Source organism: Xyrauchen texanus, chromosome 42 (genome assembly GCF_025860055.1).
Source record: "Xyrauchen texanus isolate HMW12.3.18 chromosome 42, RBS_HiC_50CHRs, whole genome shotgun sequence".
NCBI lineage: Eukaryota > Metazoa > Chordata > Actinopteri > Cypriniformes > Catostomidae > Xyrauchen > Xyrauchen texanus.
Window position 1 is genome coordinate 17,181,037 of NC_068317.1, and position 21,690 is coordinate 17,202,726.

The 21,690-nt window shown below is 35.0% G+C and overlaps 3 protein-coding genes across 7 annotated transcripts in view; all 3 read left to right on the forward strand.

Annotated features, from left to right (window-relative positions):
- The first annotated feature begins 296 nt into the window (after window positions 1-296).
- timm21 (translocase of inner mitochondrial membrane 21) lies at window positions 297-3,552 on the forward strand. Its single transcript, XM_052114807.1, has 6 exons — window positions 297-730; window positions 1,926-1,988; window positions 2,565-2,662; window positions 2,788-2,861; window positions 2,939-3,044; window positions 3,161-3,552. The coding sequence occupies exons 1-6, from the start codon at window positions 451-453 to the stop codon at window positions 3,257-3,259; spliced, it is 720 nt and encodes a 239-aa protein (XP_051970767.1). The 5' UTR covers window positions 297-450; the 3' UTR covers window positions 3,260-3,552.
- A 1,266-nt stretch (window positions 3,553-4,818) lies between these two features.
- Window positions 4,819-13,876, forward strand: si:dkey-118j18.2 (uncharacterized). Its single transcript, XM_052114812.1, has 5 exons — window positions 4,819-5,136; window positions 5,482-5,552; window positions 5,823-5,982; window positions 9,172-9,301; window positions 12,366-13,876. Exons 2-5 carry the CDS (start codon window positions 5,533-5,535, stop codon window positions 12,560-12,562), a joined length of 507 nt encoding a protein of 168 aa, XP_051970772.1. The 5' UTR covers window positions 4,819-5,136; window positions 5,482-5,532; the 3' UTR covers window positions 12,563-13,876.
- A 6,549-nt stretch (window positions 13,877-20,425) lies between these two features.
- LOC127634990 (semaphorin-5A-like) overlaps window positions 20,426-21,690 on the forward strand; it is a 214,115-nt gene continuing 212,850 nt past the window's right edge. For 4 of the 5 annotated variants that reach the window (XM_052114784.1, XM_052114785.1, XM_052114788.1 and 1 more), the window contains exon 1: window positions 20,459-20,528. The gene's annotated coding sequence lies outside the window, so the exon portion shown is untranslated. Of the gene's footprint in view, window positions 20,529-21,690 lie in introns of all 5 variants that reach the window. The other variant, XM_052114786.1, reaches the window with a different exon arrangement.

Sequence of the window (21,690 nt, forward strand, 5' to 3'; positions counted from 1 at the left end):
CAAAATAAAATCATGAAACTGTAAACAAGCATAATATGGTCTCTTTAATACTTAAGATTTGAAGTTTTCTGTAATACGCCCCCTGATCCTAATAATCTGCTTGTCAGGCTTTTCGGGGAAAAACAAAAGAAAAAAAAATCTGTAAGCGTTAGAATGAATTATTCTTTAATACCATTAATTAATAATAATAATAATAAAAAGGATTTAGTGGCTCAGAAATTCTGAGACGTCTCCTATACGACAGTCAATAGACAACTTTAATTTTGAAAAGTGGATAAAGAAAGTGTGAAGCACACAGCAAATGTTCTCTAAAACTATCTGGCTCATACACTCTGTAAAGACGACCTATTACAGTCGGCATTAAAACCTTGTCGTTCATTTTAGTAATTTGTAAAGTGATTTTAAGTTATGCACGATACATTTTTTGGATTAGCTGTCTAAATAACGACAATGAATTCGTTCGTATTCAGAATCAGTAGGTCGACCAACCGTGTGGAGCACATATTAAAACATGTGCATGTCAGATTGCCACTACAGACATCAGCTTTACAGACACAGAGTCCTGTTTTGCAAGCAAATCGATGTCCTGGATACCAGTGGATATTTAATCACAATCAATTTCTTCATACTGGAGCGCAGTTTAGAAAGGACGACAGACAGAAGGGCACTGATCGCATGTCAGTTTCCAGAAGTTCGTCCACACCCCCAAGCCCTTCTGCAGCTCAGAAAGGTACCTTGTGAACATTTACCATAGTTTCCGCCAAAATATTATCAGTTACAGTCACGGAAAGGTTCTTACACTGATTAAAGGAGACCCCGTATCATTGCTGGAAATTGCATTTTGGTGGAAAGTATTTACATGGCACGTTTTTATAAAATTTAAAAGAAGTGTAGTGGCAGGGTGAATACATTAATCAAAATAAAGCACAGAAACAGTTTTCAGTTACCGGTGCCATTGTAGAAATTTACTCTAACTGTTAGCAACGATTAATTAATGTATTAGTTAAAGTGTCCAATACCAGGGTTGTTACTGAGATTAAAGGGATAGTTCGCCCTCAAATGAAAATTCTCTCATGATATACTCACCCTTATGGTATCCCAAATATGCATGACTTTCTTCTTCAGAACATAAATTAAAAACATTTTAATTATATTTCATCTCTTTTAGTCCTCACAATGGAAGTGAATTGGTGCCAAAAATTTGACTCCAATATCCACTTGAAGGTAGCATACTATTCCTGTGGTTAAATCTATGTATTTTGAAGCAATATGAGGATATGCATTAAGACTGTGAATCACCAAAAACAGAAGAAGAAGAATGGGAAAGTGAAACTGAAGTGGAGATTGACTGTGCAGGGAGGAAAATCTATAGGAAAAAAATTAATAATGATCTGTTTCTCACCCACACCTATCATATCGCCTTAGAAGACATTGAGTTGACTGGAATGCTTTTATGTTGCCCTTATGTGTATTTTGGACCTTCAAAATGTTGGCGCCCATTTACTTGCATTGCATGGACTTCCAGACTAGAGATATTCTTTTAAAAATCTTAATTTATGTTCAGCAGATGTACACATCTGGGATGGCATGAGGTTAAGTCAATGATGAGAGAATTTTTGGGAGGACTATTCCTTTAAGTAAGTAGTATTCGGCTGATCATGTGATTCTAGCATGGCCATCCCAATGAGGGGACCCTCAACATGTAGATTAAAACAGCTTTTATAATGTTACTAATATAAGCTTTCATCTCATGTAAGTGGTCATGTTTTATACTCATTATACACATTTTAAAATTTCTATTACTATTAGTACACATGTTTAAACATTACTACTACTATTAGTAAAACTTTTTAAATGAGATATCAATTTACTGAGTGCGCCTTTTAAAGTATATGCATGTCTTTGTATTTATCTTTCCTCCACAGTCAAACAGGCAGGCAGAGATTTCACCTATTTGATTGTGGTGCTTATCGGACTAGGAGTTACAGGTCAAGTGATGTTTTGGTTTGTTTTCTGTTATGCTTATGTCAAGTCAAGTCATTTTTAATTGTATAGGGCATTTCACAACACACATCGTTTCAAAGCAGCTTTACAGATATTCATGCTTTAACAGAAAATTAAACTGTAATATCTATAAAGTCTTAGTCATCATTGTGTAGTTTGATTAAGCAAGCTGAAGGCGACTGTGGCAAGGAACACAAAACTCCATAAAATGTTGGTTAATGGAGAAAAAGAACCTTGGGAGAAACCAGACTCACTGTGGGGGCCAGTTCCCCTCTGGCTAAACAGCATGAATATAATAACAATATTAGTTATTTGTGTGCAGCCATGGTTTAAAATTTGTAAACTAAATAAGTTTTAAGGTCAGTGTTTACAATTTATTTATTTTTTTTTATGAACTATAAAGCTGTCAAGCTGACTTTTCATGCGTACAAAGTAAATTGATGATAATGTGGAGTTAATAAAGTGTTGTTATTATTATTAAAGAGCCCTTTCTCTAAAATGTTCATGCATGTGTGAATGTTTAACAGTAAAATAAATTAATAGATTGTTGTCCTTATCAGGAGGATTGCTGTATGTGGTCTTTCAAGAGCTCTTTTCATCATCAAGCCCAAGCAAAGTCTATGGAAAAGCTTTTGAGAAGTGCAGATCGCATCCAGAGGTCAGTATTTATTTATTTAATTATTATTATTACTTTGTGAACTCAAGCACTTCTGCAAAAACATCAGATACAAAAATATTTTAAATTGATGAAAATAAATGATATTTGCTTTATGAAATGTAAAGATAATTGGAGCTTTCGGCGAGCCCATCAAAGGTTTTGGGGAGACCAGTCGGCGTGGCAGAAGACAACAAGTGAGGTAAAATTTTCAACATCCTTAGATATAAACACTTCTGTCACACTTCAGATATTGGCATAACCGTTTTTTTCCTTCAGTCATGTTGAGTACATGAAGGATGGACTCAAGCACATGCGGCTGAAATTTTATATTGAGGGATCTGAGCCTGGTTTACGGGGAACTGTTCATTCAGAATCAAAAGAGGTAAATTTCAACACCTCAGTGAGTCAGTGCATTAAAATGAATAGTGTGTCATTGTTTTAATTGCTTGTTATTATGCAGGAAATCATTGCTGACAATTTGCCTTTTCTGTCCAACAGAATCCTGAAACGGGGAAGTATGAATTCCGGTATATTTTTGTAGATATAGACACATATCCAAGAAGGACAATCGTCATTGAAGACAACAGATACGATTAATTTGATAAGTGTTATTGGGACGTATTGGGATTTTAATAGCAGACATTTGAACTTGCAGTACAAAAATGTGAAAATTGTATATGTCTGGATTAATTAGAATCTGAATTAATCAAGATTGGATTTGTCATGCTTGTATATTGTTGCTTTGAACATCACATGATTATATAGAGTAATCTGTGAAGGAAACTAATTACCATCTATACTTTCAAACATGGCGGTGCTACGGAACATCTTGTATGTTTGTGTATTAGTGTTCCAGAACCTGTTAATTTCTGAAAAAAATAAAAAAGTTAAAGCATAAAATTCTTTTAGAAAGTTGTTTTTTTTTTTTTTTTTTTTTCCATAAATTTATTTTTTAAATATTAAATTGGAATATTGGTTAATAAAGCTAGTTGATACCTAATGTTTTTTACCCTCTTTTGTTTTGGAATTGCCTGAAAGTATAACTTTTAAATGCAAAGTAAATTCATATAATTTAAATTGATATTATCATCTGTATGTTTTGTTGAATTGATAAAAAAAAAAAGTTTCTCAACAGAATGCTTGCTTTGGTTGACCAATGGGAAAATACCCATTAACATGACTGCTTAGTAACAAATATTATATGTCCAACAACCTTGGATTCATTATTACAGTATTTCTTTCATAGAAGCACCACATTTAAAAGGAATTGAAAATGAGGCTGTGAGGGAAAGAGTATCAGTCTGTAAAATGTTATGGACTTTATAAAGCTGTCAAAACTGGAAAGAAGTTTAAAATATATCATCAGCTGAATGATCAGCACTAATTTAAACAGTATAGAACTCATTGAAAAGACTGGAAGTCTATCCCTCACAGCCTCGTTTTCATTCCAGTCAAAATTCGTATGGCCTTTTAAGGAATATTAAGCTCAATTGACAGCATTTATGATGGCACAATGTTTATTACCACAAAAATATATTTTGGCATGTCCCTCTTCTTCTTTTCGATTGTTATTGCAATGACTTTGTAAAATTGGCTGTAACTTTACACAGAAAACATGGTTTATAACACTAAAATTATGTTAACATATGGTTTTCATCTTGTGGCCATACATTTGAAAGTACTTTTGAGTATTTTAACATTTACAAGTGTCTCACTTTAACCCAGATTTGTGGTTATTATTATTTATTAATTTAAATAAAAGTAATAGCTAGTCAAAATAAATGTTCTGATCATCAATATTATGCAACAAATGCTGTGAAGTGAGCTTAATTTGTACTGAACCCGGAATCTTACTTTAATATGGCGCTATTCTGAAAAAGGTCTATTGTGCCCGGTAGGTGGCGTTTTAATACTGGATGTGTACCTCTTTGTAAAATATGCTCCTATACAAAACACAGCTGGATGTAAAATATACAACAACTTTAAGGTAGGAGCGTTGGTAGAAATTTTGCTTGGAAGCATATCTACAATTTTAATTGCATATCTGAAATGCAAACATAAACCAAGGAACCTCGGTCTAACTATAAATTACATGACGAAGGCAGAGGACCTTTAATTTGACGGGTTTCTCCCATCATGCCACGGTACTACAGACGCCTTGCAAGACAACAGAAGAACTACAACAAAACCTATCCGTTTGCTCATGGAAAAACACGGCAACTGAGCTTTTCTCGGAAGCATTTGAGACTTTGAAGTATTAACATTTACTAAAAGAGCAGTCACACTCGGCTTACAACCAGACAGTGAAGCAAAATTGCTCTGAAAAGTATCCCTATTGCTCTCTATTTTTATATTATACGGGTAAATTAATGTTCTACCTCGTTAGCAAAGCGACTTCCTCTGCTGTTTATGAGGAACAGATGTGCTAGCTGACTATAACTGGATTATAACGATACTTATATCGCTTTTAAAAGGTGAGGGCTGTTTTCATAAATTTGTTTGTTATTGTAATTTTAAACATAATGAGAAGTGCTCAAGCACTGTGATGTTTATGTAAATAAACCAAGCGTGTGTTTGTGCTGGAGGTTATTTCTTTGGTATGTTTGAAAAAGTAACCCAATCCTGAATATTACTCAATATATTGCAAATAAACAAACACACGTCTGTTTTCAATGTTTGTGAAAATAAGTGTACATTATGAGTGATTATTCATGTGTGGGTTGTATAATGCCTGTAAATGATTAGGCCTATGTGTAAATCGAGATTGCTTACATGTAAATTACATTTACTTATGCCGATTTATTTGTTTTTTATTTCAGTTTGACAGCTTGGAAGCTGATTATGATAATTGATACCAACTGGTGAGAAACATGGAGCTGTACTGGTACATGTAAGTTGTAGGGAGGGTACTCTCTAAATTCATTTTGGTGGTTTGTTGAATTACAGTTGTATTTGCCTAATTTTTGTTTCAACATTAAATCAGCTATCTTGTGAAATGGTCTTACCATAAATATATAAAACATTAATTAAGGATTGTTTACTGGATTTCTTTCACTTTCTTTGTGGCATGTATAGAAAACAATGCAATTTGAGTAACTATTATATGTCATGCGTGTTTCAGAGAGACAATTTGAACTTGTTCATCTTTATTTTGTTTCAGAGTTGTCATAATATTTATTATGATTAAAATCTTCTTCTACATCTGCTGGTACCGCTCAAGGCAAAGACAGCTCGCTGCATACCTCAGCAATCCCCGCAATGCACAGATAGTCATTGTAGGTGGAAGAGCATACCTGCACCAGATCTGTGAAAGGCAAAATGTGAGTACACTACAGGTGCCACCCAATCAAATACTTATTTCAGGGTGTGGCCATCTGGGCTGTGTTTCAGTAGCTGCTGATATAATCACTCTTTTGAAAGCATGAAATACTTTAGTTTCCTGTGTTGTAGAGTGTGATGTATTCTGCCGCATTGAGCCTACAGTCATTCGTATAAAAACTAGACCCTATGTTTTTATGGTGGAAAATATTTTTTTCTGTATGTCAAAGTGCACCTAAGGTGAATGTTGATGTGACAGTTCATTGAAAATCTGAATGGGTAAATGAAGGGGACACGTTTTCTTCTGAGGTCAAATTGTGTTTAAGCTCTAAAATGTGTTCAAATCAAATTTGGAAAACCCAATCACTCAGTCAGTTTAAATGCAGATAGAATGTTTTAATATGCATGCTGGTTTGTCTTCTGTCAAACCAGCATGCATATAAAAAAAACGTTTTGTTGTTTTTGTTGTTTTGGGTTTTTTGTTTGTTTTTTTTTACCATCTGGAGACAGATTTTTTTTTTTAACTGCAATTATTTAAAAGATAAATGTTGGCATAAATAGTTTTGAAGAATAATTTTATTATTATATCATTAAGCTGTGAAACAAACCTTTTTTAAGTATTAATATAAAAAATGTCCTCCAAATCAATGTCAGGTGGTGTTTATTTGTCAGATATTTTGACATTTTAAGGAAGAGGCACGTTTTGTTCAGGTTAATCGAGTAACCCTAAGAAAACTTATATTCGTGACTCAAAAATGTATGCTATTTGTAAAAAAAAAAAAAATTTTTTAAATACCTTGGAAAAAAAATGCATGAAAAGTATTTACTTGATGGTTATACCTCATTTGAAGTCATTCTAGCATTTAAAAAAAATAAAGATTTTTATTTATTAAATGTCTAACTTAAATGTCTAACTTGGACACAAATATAACATTTCTATGTATTTGTATCATATTTGACAACTTTTTTGTCAGGGACCCAAATATTAGTGTTCGGATGAATTCCTATGTAATGTTTATATATGAAGAAAAAGATTGCTCTCTCTAAGATATTCAAACACAGGAAATTAGCATCCAAGTACAGGATGCATTGGTGCAGTTTGGATGTTATTTAGACTGAATGGGAGTCGGTGGAATTTTTATGATTGACATTTTCAGTCTGAGTACCTGTTCTAGATGAAATGTGTCATTTGCCTACACGGAATGTCAGAAACCATTCTAAAACTTTTATGGTACACTTCCACTTTTACTATTTCACAACACCGTTTTTTACCTTGGAGCTGACTCGTGATTTTAAACATTTCACTCTGAGCTCAAAGCCCCAAGAAGGATCTGTTAAACCAAACTGAGGGCAGGAGTGTCAGGTCTCAGTTCTGTGTGACTTGCACAGGCTTCTTAAGTTTTTGAGCTCGTCTGTTTTAGAGAATCGTTCCACTTGTTGATGCACAGCACTTGTCAAATCTTACTTGTGCCTGTGAAGAAGCCTAAAGGAGCCAGGAGATGCAGACTAGATGGAACAAGAGTGGGACCCAAAGCGAAGGGCCGTGACAGTGCTCACAAAACCTTTAAGGAATGTTATTGTGTTTTTTGGCAGTTTGACTAAAGAATATTCTCTATTACAGTCAGGTTATTGTGTCTTTTGTCTCTATTATAAATTAGATTTCTCTTTAGGAGTCTGAAGTGTTGAAAGCGTTCTGTCTGCATCTATAGACTGCAGTTGAAGTTGGAAGACTAAAAGTAAAATTCGGGGGAGGTGAAGCTTTTGTTTTAAAATTAGTTTTTTCTCTTTCTAATTCTGTTCAGCAAAGCATCTGGAAGCAATCTGTAGCATGAGTTTTGAAGACCATATCAAGGAAAAGAGCTTTGCCATTCAAACATGGTTTCTTTTTAAATTTATTACGGAAAACTTTATAGTTAAAACAGATGTTAGTCCATTTTAATCCAGAGTTATAAGGCCTCCCCGATACTTTTAACGTTTTCCATTTACGTTATAACATTGCACATTTTTTTTTTCCTTTTTTTAAACCATATTTGTATAGGCTATATGCCCATTTTCTTGATTAAGTGAGTGCTTTACTGCCGTTGTTGTTTTTACTTCTGAAGTGCGGAGAACAATATATTTTTAGAAACCCAAGTTGACTCTAACCCTCTACAACGGAAATGCCCCCAATTTGACAACAAACAGTTCAAACAGACCATAAACTTTTGGATAGCTTTCATGTTCTCATCTCAATATTTTTTTTTTTCTTCTTTTGTACAGTAGTTTTATTATGCTGTTTGCCTTATGAATTAATTTGAAAGTCAGGATGTGTGTAAAAAAATGTACATGAGGAAACAGAAATGGTTATATATAGTGTGTGTGTGTCTGTGTGTCTTTGTCTTTTGTATTGGAGAGTAGTGTAGCGGTAGTGTAGCGGTTAGCGTGCTGCGCTACGAACCTGGCGACCCGAGTTTGATTCCCGCTCATGGCTAACACCAGTGACTATTATCTGAACCTGTCCCGGGCCTCCCCTAGGTCGACTCAGCCTAAAATGAGTACCTGGTGCGGTGTAAAAAAAAAAAACATTGCCACTGGGGAGACAAAGGTGGTCGGGCGTGGTGCTGGCCACCCACACCCTCGTGTACCGTTCCGGCCTTCATAGGTGCTCGCTAACAGCACTTGCCCCTAAAGTCTGTTGAGGCTAAATGGGGGATCTTTCTCTTTTTGTGTTTGCTAAACAAAACTCTTTGTCAGGAAAACTCTTTTAACAACAAATTAGAGGCAGTTCATGCTATTTTTAAATCTTTATGGGAGTGAGCAAAGGCTATGATAAGTCACATAAAATAGGGAAATAACATTAACTGTTAAGATCTAATCCATAAGAGGAAGCAATGTCTTGAAGCAATTGATAGTTGCATTCTCCTCCAAAGCAGCATATGAAATAAAAACACAAGAGAATAAAGAAGTGCTAAAAAAAGAGTTTACCAGTCAAATAGGAGACCCTTATGAATTGCACAATTCCACAACCTTATCCAAGCTCTTCTCTCACAATCATTGACCTGATCTAGTTTCACACACATGTATTCAAAGTTTATTTTAAGAGAAGTAGTCAACCATAGGTGCTTCCTGTTGATTTTCAGTTACCTTTGTATGTCGATGAAAATATTTTTGATACATGTCTGATTGTGTGTGTTTTTTGCTTTGCTCTACAGACATCAATCTGGCCCAGTTGGTATGGCATTCAGGACGACGGCTCAGTGGGTGAACCCTCTGCCTCACTTCCACAATTATCCTCGCAGTCTCAACTGGACATGCCTCCTCCATATGAGGCTGTGTCTGGAGGTAAGACTGACTCCCTGTACAACGAAACCTGTGTCGACACTATACATTTTCGTAATAATCCTGAATTAAATTAATCTCTTTCCAGTCAACTTTTTGTGAGCAATTAAAAAGGTGGGTATACAAACGAGGATGAAATAAATATTATTTTGTCGTTTTTATAAAAAAAAAAATTATGTATTAAAATACTGAAGAACTACTTTGCAATTTTAATATGCAGAGACAACTATAAGTAAATAATTCTGTTTATTTGAGTGTTCCGACCTGCCAGACAAAACAACATTGACTCAACCAATGCCATGAGATTGTTCTATTGACTATCTATTTGTTCAACCAGTGTAAGACAGCAAGTATTTGGGGAATGCTGTTTTAAAGCACCCTCATGCCATCCCAGATTTGTATGACTGCATTTTTGTTTTTATGACTATTCCTTCAAGAATGCATTTTTGTTTTTGGATATATAGGTATTGGTCTGATAATAATTTTGTAGTTGCACATGATTTGTGTTTGAAGAATGAACTTCGTGAAACTATACCATTGCCAAATGCCAAATATACACACAGTTTTTGTTTCAGGCTACATGTGGCAGACACTAAAAATCTCTAAAAAGTACTTTTCCAAATGATCGCTTGCATCAAAGCAGGGATGTAAATGATTAAACGTTTGCTGGACTATGAGCTTGTGCACTGACCTTCTCTCCTATATTATGCTCCATGTCCATCCCTACAAACCACTGCCCATGATGTATTTATTACCTTAACAGGACATTTGTATAGAAGAAAAGCTTTGAGATATGCCTGAGAATATATATACAAGACAAAATCATATGAAAACCATATCAAGAAGACATTTGTGCGACAGAAAACAGCTGGAATGATAAGTAGACTTGTCAAACAATAAAGATTTTACATGTCTCTTCTATTCACATTATGTATCTTTAGTGAGGTGAGACTTATGGCTTCACTCAGTCTGCTGTATTCTCTGTAAATTGTTAATGGGTCAAATTTTATGACAAGAGGAAACAAGAGTGGACCTGCGAACATGAAGCATCCCAAATTAGACAAATGTCTCTTAATTGGCAGGTTTTGTTACTGACATATTGGTAAGGATATTTATGCACACCAGCTGCCAGATACTGACATGGAAATGGCTGAAATCAATTTGGCAATCAGAGCTATGTGCTTTGGGTTTACTTCAATTCAGCTGTCTTTGGAGAGACTGATTGTTAATTCAGCAGCAACAAAGGATTTTGGCCGCAAACTGCGCATTCTGACTCAAAGTGCTGTTCTTCTGTATTGTGCTTAAGTGTTTCCTCCTTTTCTACTTTTTTTTTTTTTTGTCATCTCTAATAATAGTTTGACACTTTTTTTTTTTTCTTCAAACAAACCATACAAGAAAGCATCAGCTCAAACAATGCCCTTGTGAGAGTTTATGAAAACCAGATTTCCTCTTGGCGTCATAAAATGCATTTAGCATAGATTTAATTGTTTACTTGGGTGTTTTTGTTACTTTTGTCATCCAGAACAGCTGATTGATGCACTGCAGAACAGTCAGTGGGGTAAAACATGTGCCCTTGATCTATGTATTGCTGCAGACTTTATGCAATGAGAAATTGTGATGTTTTACCTAAAGCAATGGCTTCTTGCCAGCCTAAATCAGTGTTATTCTATATAGTTTTGTTTGCAGTCTTTGAACTGCATGAATGCAAAGTGTTTTCAGGCAGTCCTTTATACAAATCAAGCTTTGCTTTTATTTGATTTCACTCTGATACATTTGAGAGGAAAAAAGTTTTTTCATTGCTCTTTTTGGAAGCGTTTTTTTTTAGAGAAGCTACTTGCACAACAGATGCAAAAGAATTGCACATATCCCACAAGTGACAGAACAAGAATCACCTAAACAAAAAGATGAGAGTTAAGTCAAGTGCTAAAGTGTGAATTAAGACATGGAGGAAGTGCACGTATAATGTCTATAGTATAACTTTGTTCTTCCTTTGACACAGTTGAGTGAAAGATAAAATCTCTAGAGCAGGATGTGATATGTGTGGTATGACATTCAGTGAGCATTGATGACCACATCTGCAACGTCATTCAGCATTTCCACCTTCCATTCAGAATCCCCTTCCGTGTGTGTAGTTCATGTCCTCTACATGCTGAAACAGTCACCTGACCTGTTCCATGGAAACATTTGTCTTTTCTTGCTTTAGTTTGATGCTAAATTCAAAATTGGGCTTTTGGTCATGGCAGCTCATTTGCAGTTGCCTGAAGGATGAAAACCGGAAGTTATGTAATTTTATCAAAATGACCTTGTTATTTACAATGCATGTTGCATTGTTGGCAGATTTTTAGGTATGATTTGTGCATGTGTTATCAGCGTTTGTAAAGGACACTTAAACATTTCATGCTAGGTAGTTAGTCTGTTTGTATATGCCTGTAACTTTATTTTCTGAACTTTATAAAAGTTGAGGTCTCCTTTTCTGGTTACAATTTAATGCATTAAATAGGCATCATTAACTAATTATGAGCAATGTATTTTTGCAGCATTTATTTAACTTAGTTCATGTTGATTTATAAAGATTGTTCAATCATGCTAGTACATAATGCATTACCTAATGTGAGCATATACGTTTTTAATGAAACAATTTGACATTAACCAAGAGTAATACATGCTGAAAAAGTGTTGTTCATTGGTCATACTAACTAATGTAGTTAACTAATGTTAACAATTACAAACTTGCTTATTGCTGTTATAAAATTGTGCAACAGCGCTTTGATAAGTCACCAGTGTTCAATAAACAGTTAAATGTATTATCAATAATTACTATTAATTCTTCCAGGTACTATCTTAACTGTAGGCAGCTTGCGGTTGCCAAGCAACAAAGCTACTTGGTGCATTGTCATTGACCATGTAGTCATAATTGTTTTATAATAAATATTCAGAACTTCCAGTTTTATCCTCATTGTTTTTCAACGAGTTTGTTGTAACTTTAAAACACTTTGCATAATCATTGCAATTTAATATTCTCTTTTTTGTTGTTCTTTTTTTCTTTTTTTTTCTTTTTTTTTTGCAGCAAATGACCTGAAGCCTCCACCGTACAGCGAGTACGCTCAAAATGATGACACTGATGCGTCCCTTAGTATCACCATCCCAGACAGCAATGATTCCAGTACAATCAGTGATGCCCCACCTCCTTACACGCCCAGTGCCACCTCTCCAGCCAATCAGCAAGTAGACAGCCAATCACAGTCAGAGGGAAGGTCATGTTAGACTTTTCCCCTCCTGGCAGTGAAGCACTGCTCTGCCCACACTGGTTTACCTGGTGCTTTCAGTTCACCCATGCCTTATGTTCATTTCCTCCAGCACTGACAGGCCATAGCCATATGACAGACACCACCTAATCCACTTATTTCACTAGTTTAAACTTTGAACAGTTTTGAGCAGTTCTGAGGAATATTCATCCAAAAATCTACACACTGTTGTCATTTACTCATCCTTTTGTTGTTCCAAACCCTTATGACTTCTGTGGGACACAAACAGAGCCTCAGTCACCATTCACTTTCATTGCATCTTTTTTCCATATGAAAGTGAACATTGATTTGGCTTTCGTTCTGCCTAACATCTCTTTTTGTGTTCCACAGAAGATAGAAAGTCATACAGGAAAAACATGAGGGTGAGTAAATGAAGACAGAATTTTCATTGTTGGGTGAACAATAACTTTAATTTCACAAGCATCAGGACAGTGTAAAGGAAGTTACATTATGTTTGGCTGCTTGAGGAACTGTGTATATGCTAGTGGGTTGATCAGTGCCAAGTGGTGTGTTCTGCTAAGACATTATTGTTGACACATTTCTTTTCTTTCTGAAGTCCCAAAGGGAGAGGTTACACTATAGAGGTCTAGCCTCAGGTTTATTTATAACCTCGGTTTATATGTCATTTAAAAATATTTTGCCCTCTGAAGCACTTTTAATGTGTTGTTATTGCCTTAATTCTGTATGTTGGTAAGTGTCCAATATTCATGAATCAACCAGAGCAGTGTGGCTAATGGTTATGACTTGTGTAAATGTGCAGCAGTCCTACTCTGTGTGTTGTATTGCTTATCAGGTTAACTTTAATAGACTGATGCATTCGAGATCACGGTGCCCTTATTAAGAAACTCCGCTTACTGAAATAACATTTTCGTGTGTGTGTGTGTTAGAATGCGTGAGTGTTAAGGCATATGTTAATTGTGTGATAAATTCAAACTGATCTTCCTCGTGAAAATGTTTGTGCTTTGGTGAGCGCATGAAGTCATCTCTGTGCAATTGTCAGTATACCAGGCTCACATAATGGGATCAATAATTTTGTTTAAAAAAAATGTCTACATGAACGGATGTGATCTAGGTTTGCTTTTAGAATGGGTGTATAGTTCTGTTTTCCCCCAGTTGCCACAGTCCTTCACTTTACAATTTCATTTAATCATAATTAGATTTATTTACTAATCCTGCAACATGTATTATCTCATTTAAACTGAAGTACTGTATATGCTATTTTTGTATTTATGGAAATACCCTTTGAATCTCTTTCAAAAATAAAGCTGGGTGAAATGTGTGTATTGTTTGAAAACAACATATTTCTTGATCACTTACATACTCCTAAACATTTTTCATTTTTACTTGTTTGTCTGACATCAATGATTTATGCCCCTGACCTCAGAACTTATAATTTGGTTGCTGCTTACAATGAAATAACAGATTTTTTGCGTAATGCATACTGCGCAGTATACACCTTATACTGCTTACTATGTTTTTAAAAATTACTATGTGAAACAGTACGCAATGTTTTATACAGTTGTATGTTACATTGTTGTCTCAAGATCTCCTGGCGTACATGTTTGATTCAGTAAGTGGAGTCCATTAATCATCTTGAAACTAATACATTTTTGCTTTTTTATTTGATATATTTTACTTTTTAAATCCAATTGTAAATCTTCTGCAAATGGAAAGTCAAGTCGAGGTTTGCATTTAAACTCCGAACATAATGGTTGATACTACACATTTTGACAAATGTTGTATGTTATATTAAATACTCATGGTTTGCATACTATGCACAGAATACTGCAGAAATATTATGTAGCATTTTACATATGGTAATAGTATGTGGTATAAGTAGTAGGCTATACTATTCCTAACAGTAATAGGTCAAGTTTAGCCACTACTTTCTCTGGCTCCACATGAGGGCAGTAGTACATTATGTTTTAGCCTAACCTACTCTGTTACATTGTATGTTTCCTTTTTAAGTTTATATATATATATTTATAAGTTGGCTTTCTGCTTTTTATTTTTAACAGCCTGCTGTACATTACATATTTCCATTAATTCCATATTCATAAACCTGCAGAGCCAATGCCCCCTACTCATGTGTGGGATGATAGAATCTCAGTCAAATGAGAAAGGTGGGTGGTTGGCATTCATTGTAGCTTTAACTATGAATGAGGATGCAGCTTTGTACGATATTATTTGTATTCTGTGATGATCTATCATCACAGTACATGTAAATCAAATGGGAGGTGCACTGTTGGTATTTTGGCCCTAGATGTAGCCTGTATAAAGAATTACTCTGACAAAACACTTTTTGACATTTGCAAACACCCACTTGCAAACATAACATTTTGGGGGTTTTCCTGTGAAATATTTCTGCAAGATTTGACTTGGTGTCTTTATTCCACTGAGGAAATTTTTGGATTTTGGGAGTCAAAATAGATTGAGCTAGTTTTATTGTGGTTTTATGTTGATGTCTAATTTATATGAAGTGAGATCACAAATTTCTGGTAATTGCTGTGGTTATGCATTTAAAATTACATTTGAACCAGAACACATCGCAGCCACAGGTAAGGATTGATATCAGTTCCTCAGACTTTCCAGGAAAAAGAAATGTAGAAAAGGGAAGTTTTGTGTGTGTGTGTATATGTATATATGTGTGTATATATATATATATATATATATACACACACACACACACACACATATATTATACAACGATCAGCCACAACATTTTATTTTTTATTAACAATTTTTATTGATTCATTTAACAGATTAAATAAACATAACGGAAAATACAGGATCAAATTATATAAAATTAAACCATTCCCCCTGTATACTTTTAATATTCCCTTCTAATTCCACAAGTTCTTGTGCTTTGGATTTTTTGGTGAATGAGGAATACTGTATGATCCAATCCCTAAGAACCGCCCTAAGTGCCTCCCAAGCCATGCCCACAGATGATACTGAGGACCAGTTGGTCTCCATGACACTGGTTTCAGTCTTTTGCATTTGTTGGAATTCAGGGATACATTAAAGTGGCAACTATATAATTTATTTTTCTCCGTATGACTTCCCTTCAAGATCTATAAAAAAGCCCTGATCCTCAGCGTCAGGTGGATAAATATTATCCAGAATAAGACAGTGTCCCTGAATTTCAGCTAAAACATTAATGACTCTTCCTAATTTATCTTTACTCCATTTGAGACATTTGAATTGTAGATGTTTATCAGTGGATTGACACCCCTGCTCTTACTCGAGCCATCACTATAAAAAAAAATGTCCACCCTATGTCTTTCCAAATTTTTCAGCTTCCTGCAGAGAAAGGTGCATTTCTTGAAGAAACACTATATCATATTTCAAATGCTTTAGAAGAGAAATAACCTTACTTCTTTTTATGGGGTGCCCCAACCTATTCACGCTCCACATGGAGAGATACAATCCACTCATATTAACATTTGACATTTCTCAAAAAATGTGTGTGTCAAAAACAAGATTATAAAGAACACTTTCCAACATTGGTGTGACCATCAAAACCCAAGCGTCCACTAGAACAAAACAAACAGAAAAAATAAAAATGTGTGCATTAACCCCACGCATGACCGCGCCAATTGGAGTCCATGCTGGTCTACAAGAGCCCCTGCAACAACTTTGCCGTTGGATTATTCAAGTCCGGTGTTTCTATACAAATTTTGTGAGACAGTATCACTCAGTAAAAGATAATCTATAAAACTGTCCTGAAGGTGTGTTACTCTACAAAATAAGCTCCAGCCACTAGGCGGAACCAGCACAAAAAAAGCACCCAACAGTCAAGCAAATGTTCAGTGAGCCGGTTCACTCAACTGCTACATGAGGGCAAGCAAATTACTTAATCACTCCAATGTTTTTGCTGCAAAACAAACTCTAGCTAATAGGAGGAATAAGTAGAAAGAGCATGTAGATTTATCCATAAAACTGTCCTGAAGGTGTGTTACTCTACAAAATAAACTCCAGCTGCTAGGAGGAACCAGCACAAAAAAAAAAGGGTGAGTACATTTTCAGTGAGCCGTCCACTCAGCTGCAAAGTGAGTACCACAAAATGACTTACTCCATTGACTTTATGAAGGACATCACATGCTGTAGTCATGAAAATGTTTTACGGCCCTCCTTAGCATCTATTCTCAATTTGGCTGGGAATATCAGTGCAAATGTGAACTTCCGTTGATGTAAAAGTTTCTTGCTTTCCTGGAATCGATCATTTCTCTCTTATAGAATTCGCAAAGTCTGGAAACAAAAAAATGCTGTGATTTTTCCAAGAAAGCCTTCCTTTACTCCTCGCTTAACACAAGATCTTTATTGGATGACTTTAATTGCCTACCGTCTGTAAACTGTTAAAAAATTCACATGGGATCTTTTTTATAGTAAGACCTTTGATATTAGGGCAAAAATCATATTCTTGATTATAATTTTTGTATAGTTTTCCTGTAAAAATATATAAAAAAAATTGAATAATCTTGTTTTAGAAAGAACACTGCATAAGATATTTAGGTTTTGAGAGAGAGAGAGAGAGAGAATGTGTATGATGCTTGGGTGTGACACCTGTTGCCACACCCAAGCAGAGATGCTTTCAGCTTTCTGGAGATCAGCTTTCTCGGTGGAAAAATAGCCATCGAAGCAGGGGTAATTCTTATTTCGTGGTAGCCTGTGAAAGAGTCTTTCACTATAGAAACCGCAATGTCCTCTGCCATTTTGAACAATACTTTTTCTGCAATGTGGAAAATCCAGTAAGAGGTAAGAGCCTTGAGTTGTGTAATTAATCTGTATGTTTTGCCTCTAAGCTGTGATGAGCCATAATGCTGAAGTTGTTAGTTTAAAGCCATTTAAAGCTTTTTTCTAGCTGTAGTTGTGTATTAGTAATACATGTGATCCCTGAGTGCTGTTGTATGGAAACAATGACTGACACGGATTCACGTCACGTCACCAACTGCTCATATTACACACAAAAAATTATCAAATGAAAAATAACATATGTAATGTCAAAAAAATCAAAAATACAAGTAAGAGACACATATACAGTAACTCCTAACAGATATATACTGCTCTTACACTTTAGTTTAGAAGAGCTCGAACAAAACCAGAGTGATACACTCACAGTGAAGTGTCGGAGTGCTGATGGATTGTCTCTTGTCCGATTTCGAGGTTCGAGGACCTAACTCTGTCTACATTATAAACTGTATAAATATATACAGTTTATAATGTAGACAAGAGTTAGATTTAAACTGTGTATTTCTTAAACTCTCATCGGGACTTTCCTTTGACATAAACTAAGTTGTATTTTTCATGTTTAATGCACACTTCTTAAAACCATTCTCTTCCACAGCTAAGAACACGCTACCACAGCAAACTCTCTCCAGGGGTAAGTGACTTGTGCCCTGAGATTGTTAGTCATGTGTATCTGGTGTGTGAAACAAATAAAAAGACACATATTAGACATTAGAAATGAGTCATAAAATGACAATACTCCAGGAATTCTGGAGTTGAGGAAGCTTTCTCGCATACACCCCAACAGTTTTTTCTATCTTTCAACCTATTCTGTCAAATCTCTTCTCTCTTGAGGCACCAAAGATGACCCACTCACTTTCTGTTCCTCATCATGTTTTCTAGTGTGTGCTTATCAAAAATTCATTAGGATTATCGGATGAGCAGAAAATGTCATGTCAATATTATCCTTTTCCGTGCAGTTCGAGTGTCAGATTTAAAATATCGCCCGAGCTGTGCAGTCTGAAGCTTCTTGTTTAATTGCTACTTTGACATAAATAGTAGGGGGTAAACATCCTAAAAGTTACAGTAAGAATTCTATCTATATTTTACAATTAATATCACAAGTTAGAACTGTCAAATATCATATTTTGGAATTTACGAATCACTATACATATTCATGGCATTCACATCCATTTTACTTCCAGGTTAAACAGGATATTCAACAAGATATAAATGTAGGGCGTGACTTAATTTTATTCCGTGGGATTTGAAAGGGAGGGTTAAAAATAAGAGTTCTTGTTGACATCAGGCGGAAAAAAGAAAGCGGAGGGAGTGAACATTATTACACTTTGATCATCAATTATAAAGACAAACTCTTCAACGCAGTCTAAATAAAAATTTAATAGTATGAGAAATCGTATGCATTGGCTCATACAAAACAGGATTTTTAATCCCATAAAGAAAACTAAATAAAAAAAAAGATGTTATTCATTATTAAACATTTCTAAGTTTAACCCCAAACCTACACCCCACCATAAAGTGTAACCATGATTTTAATAGGAAAATAACTATTGTTTACCAGAGAATTTTGTATTGTATTGATTTTGTACATTATCAATATATAAAATTATGCTTGCTTATTGGTTGGTCTCTATGGAAATGAAAATAATTTTCATACAAGCCAAGTTGTTCAATATATTAACATTTATTTTGTGAAATATTAATAACATTTTCACGACAATGTTAAACTTTTTATTCTTTGGAATAACTTAAAGCAACCAGGGAAATTTATTTTAATTTCATACCGACTTTATATCTTTAAAGAGGTGGCTCAGAGCTCATGCAATTGGGCAAAGATACTGTTGATCACAAAACCTGTGTCCCATTTTGAGAAATACAGTCCATAAGTTTCAGAACATGGCTGATTTGGCTATACGCTGAAGATGACAAGGCAACACATCCATCCTCGCAAATGTGTGGACAACTGTTAGCCCTGAGTGGCAGTGATGCTAATAAATGCAGGAAGTTGTAGGGTCACATTATAGAAAGGAGCATCAGTTAGGCTATATTAGCTGTGCCAGTGTCCTTGAATGATCTGATGTCTCAGCTCGTTCTTTATATGGCTTTAGTACTGCCATTGTAAGATTTTAGAACATGTGAAATGTGCATGCTCACTCATTGCATGGCCTGTCATTCAACCATTGTTTATGCATGACAGCATAACCATGAAATAAGGTATGATTTTTTCATTGATTTTGTTGAAGAGAAATACCCCCACCTCCCCACTTACTATCATTATTAGCGTGCAAATAAAAAGCTGCTTTGTCTTAATGTATTTGTTGCTGTGAGAACAAATCCTTCATGCTATTCTCTGTAGTTTTTAATTATGAATCATACCAAGCAAGATGTGATGTGGGCGAGTGCTGCCTGCTTTTATAAAAAACCCTAAGATTACAGAGAGGCTTTTTTCATTTTTCAGGCTTAATATTTTTCTGAAATTATTTTGGTGCCATGTTCTTTTTCAAGCAGAAAGAGTGTCATTACCATAGATTTTTTTATTTATTGATAAATAACTCAAAGAGGAGATTTGGTTATAGGATTAAAGGCATGAAAACAGTGGTTCTACTACAGTGGTGTTCATGAAGCAGCCCAGTCTCTTCTCTTTGCACAGAAAAATTAAAAGCTTTTTGCCAGAAATGCTCTGAAACTGCTGGCTCATTGTTGTCATTAGATTCCAGCTGCCAAGTGTAATTCATAAATATTGACATGATTAATCTTGCCTGTTTTAATTATACATTCAAAACAGCACAACAAAGTCATTCAAGGTCAGGGGGAATCAACTCACTGCAGTGCAGTGTGCATGCCTTTCTAGATACTTTACAAGGCAGGGGCAATATTTGCCTGCTGCAGTGATTTATAGTCATGTGTTGAGTCAATATTTTAACATAAACTATGGGGAAGGCTTTCCAAATGGAAAATTGTCACCTCAGCAGGAGGATTTCTTCTGACAAGGCTCATGATGATATCATACCCTTTTGAATTAGCTCAACCAATGAATTGCACCATAGAGTTTTTCATGATTGCTATTACATATCCAGGAGATAAAACCACAAATGCAACACAGATCTTATCTACGAGTCAGTTTTTGTGAACCAACAGAGACATGTGGAATGACTTAAGGACTAATACATGATAAGGTATTATGAATGTGTGAAGATTTCTTGCAGTGTATGAATTATTATATTTATCATCACTACTTGTTTGTTTGTTGGTTGGTTATTTTTTGTTTTGTGGAAAAAGCTGGACATAAGCTTTAACCAGCCGTTCAATATTCACTTTTTGGTTGGTTGGTTGTTATTGTTGAGAACGCTAGAAACATAGGGCTCGCATTGTGAGTGCGCTAGGGACAGCACTATGCGCAGTGACCATGTGCTAGGTCTTATCCGATTACCGTAAGTGTGCTAATTCTAAGTGAAATTTTCATGCCATCACAAAGCATGGTTGGGAGTGTTTGCGCTATCTGTGGGTGTATGTACACAAACTGTGGGTGTACTACATGTTAATGAAGTGGCGACTTTCCTAAGAAATAGGTCATTGTGCTAAGATGTTTCAAAAGCAGGTCTGTATTCAGTGCTAAGTCTAAATTCAGTTCCTGCATTTGCACTTTGTCGATTCTACCAGCAGAAGTAATAAAGTTTATGTCCAAACTCTGAAAATATAGTGGAGCATTAAATGATGTCCCTGCTGATCAGAGTTGTTTGGCCATCAAATGAAACAAAAATGTGAGATTTGCATTAAACTATCTATAGGTTATGGTTTATTTTTCAATTATTATTAATATGTTAAATTTAAAATTCTATTTATTATCTAACTTGTATTGGGATTTTTACACCTGTTGTCTTATAGTGGTTTTTAAGTCACTGCAAAAGGGGCCAGTGGAAGAAGTTGGAGGGCATAAAATATTTGGATTTGGTAAATACATTTTTAGTTTAATTTGAATTTAGAAATATTTTATGGTTAAATTATTTTGTTTCAATAAATGAATTTAATTGTTCAAAATCAACCGGTAGAAGTGAAGTGCATGCCGATACAATCATTATTGACACTAGCCATGATTTGTTTGTCAGTAGATGGAAATTATTAATAATACTTATATCCTCTATAATTTAACAGATATGCTTTGAAATACTGTCAAGAATCATATTATATAAGCTTATAAAAGGAGCATGTCACTGACATAGAAATATTTCTATTCTTCTAATTCATTGCATTCAGTCATTTACACTACCAACTTCTTGGTTCTGTCTTTGTTTATTTTGCTGGTGCTTGACAGGAAATTTACTATAATAGGATGAAGAT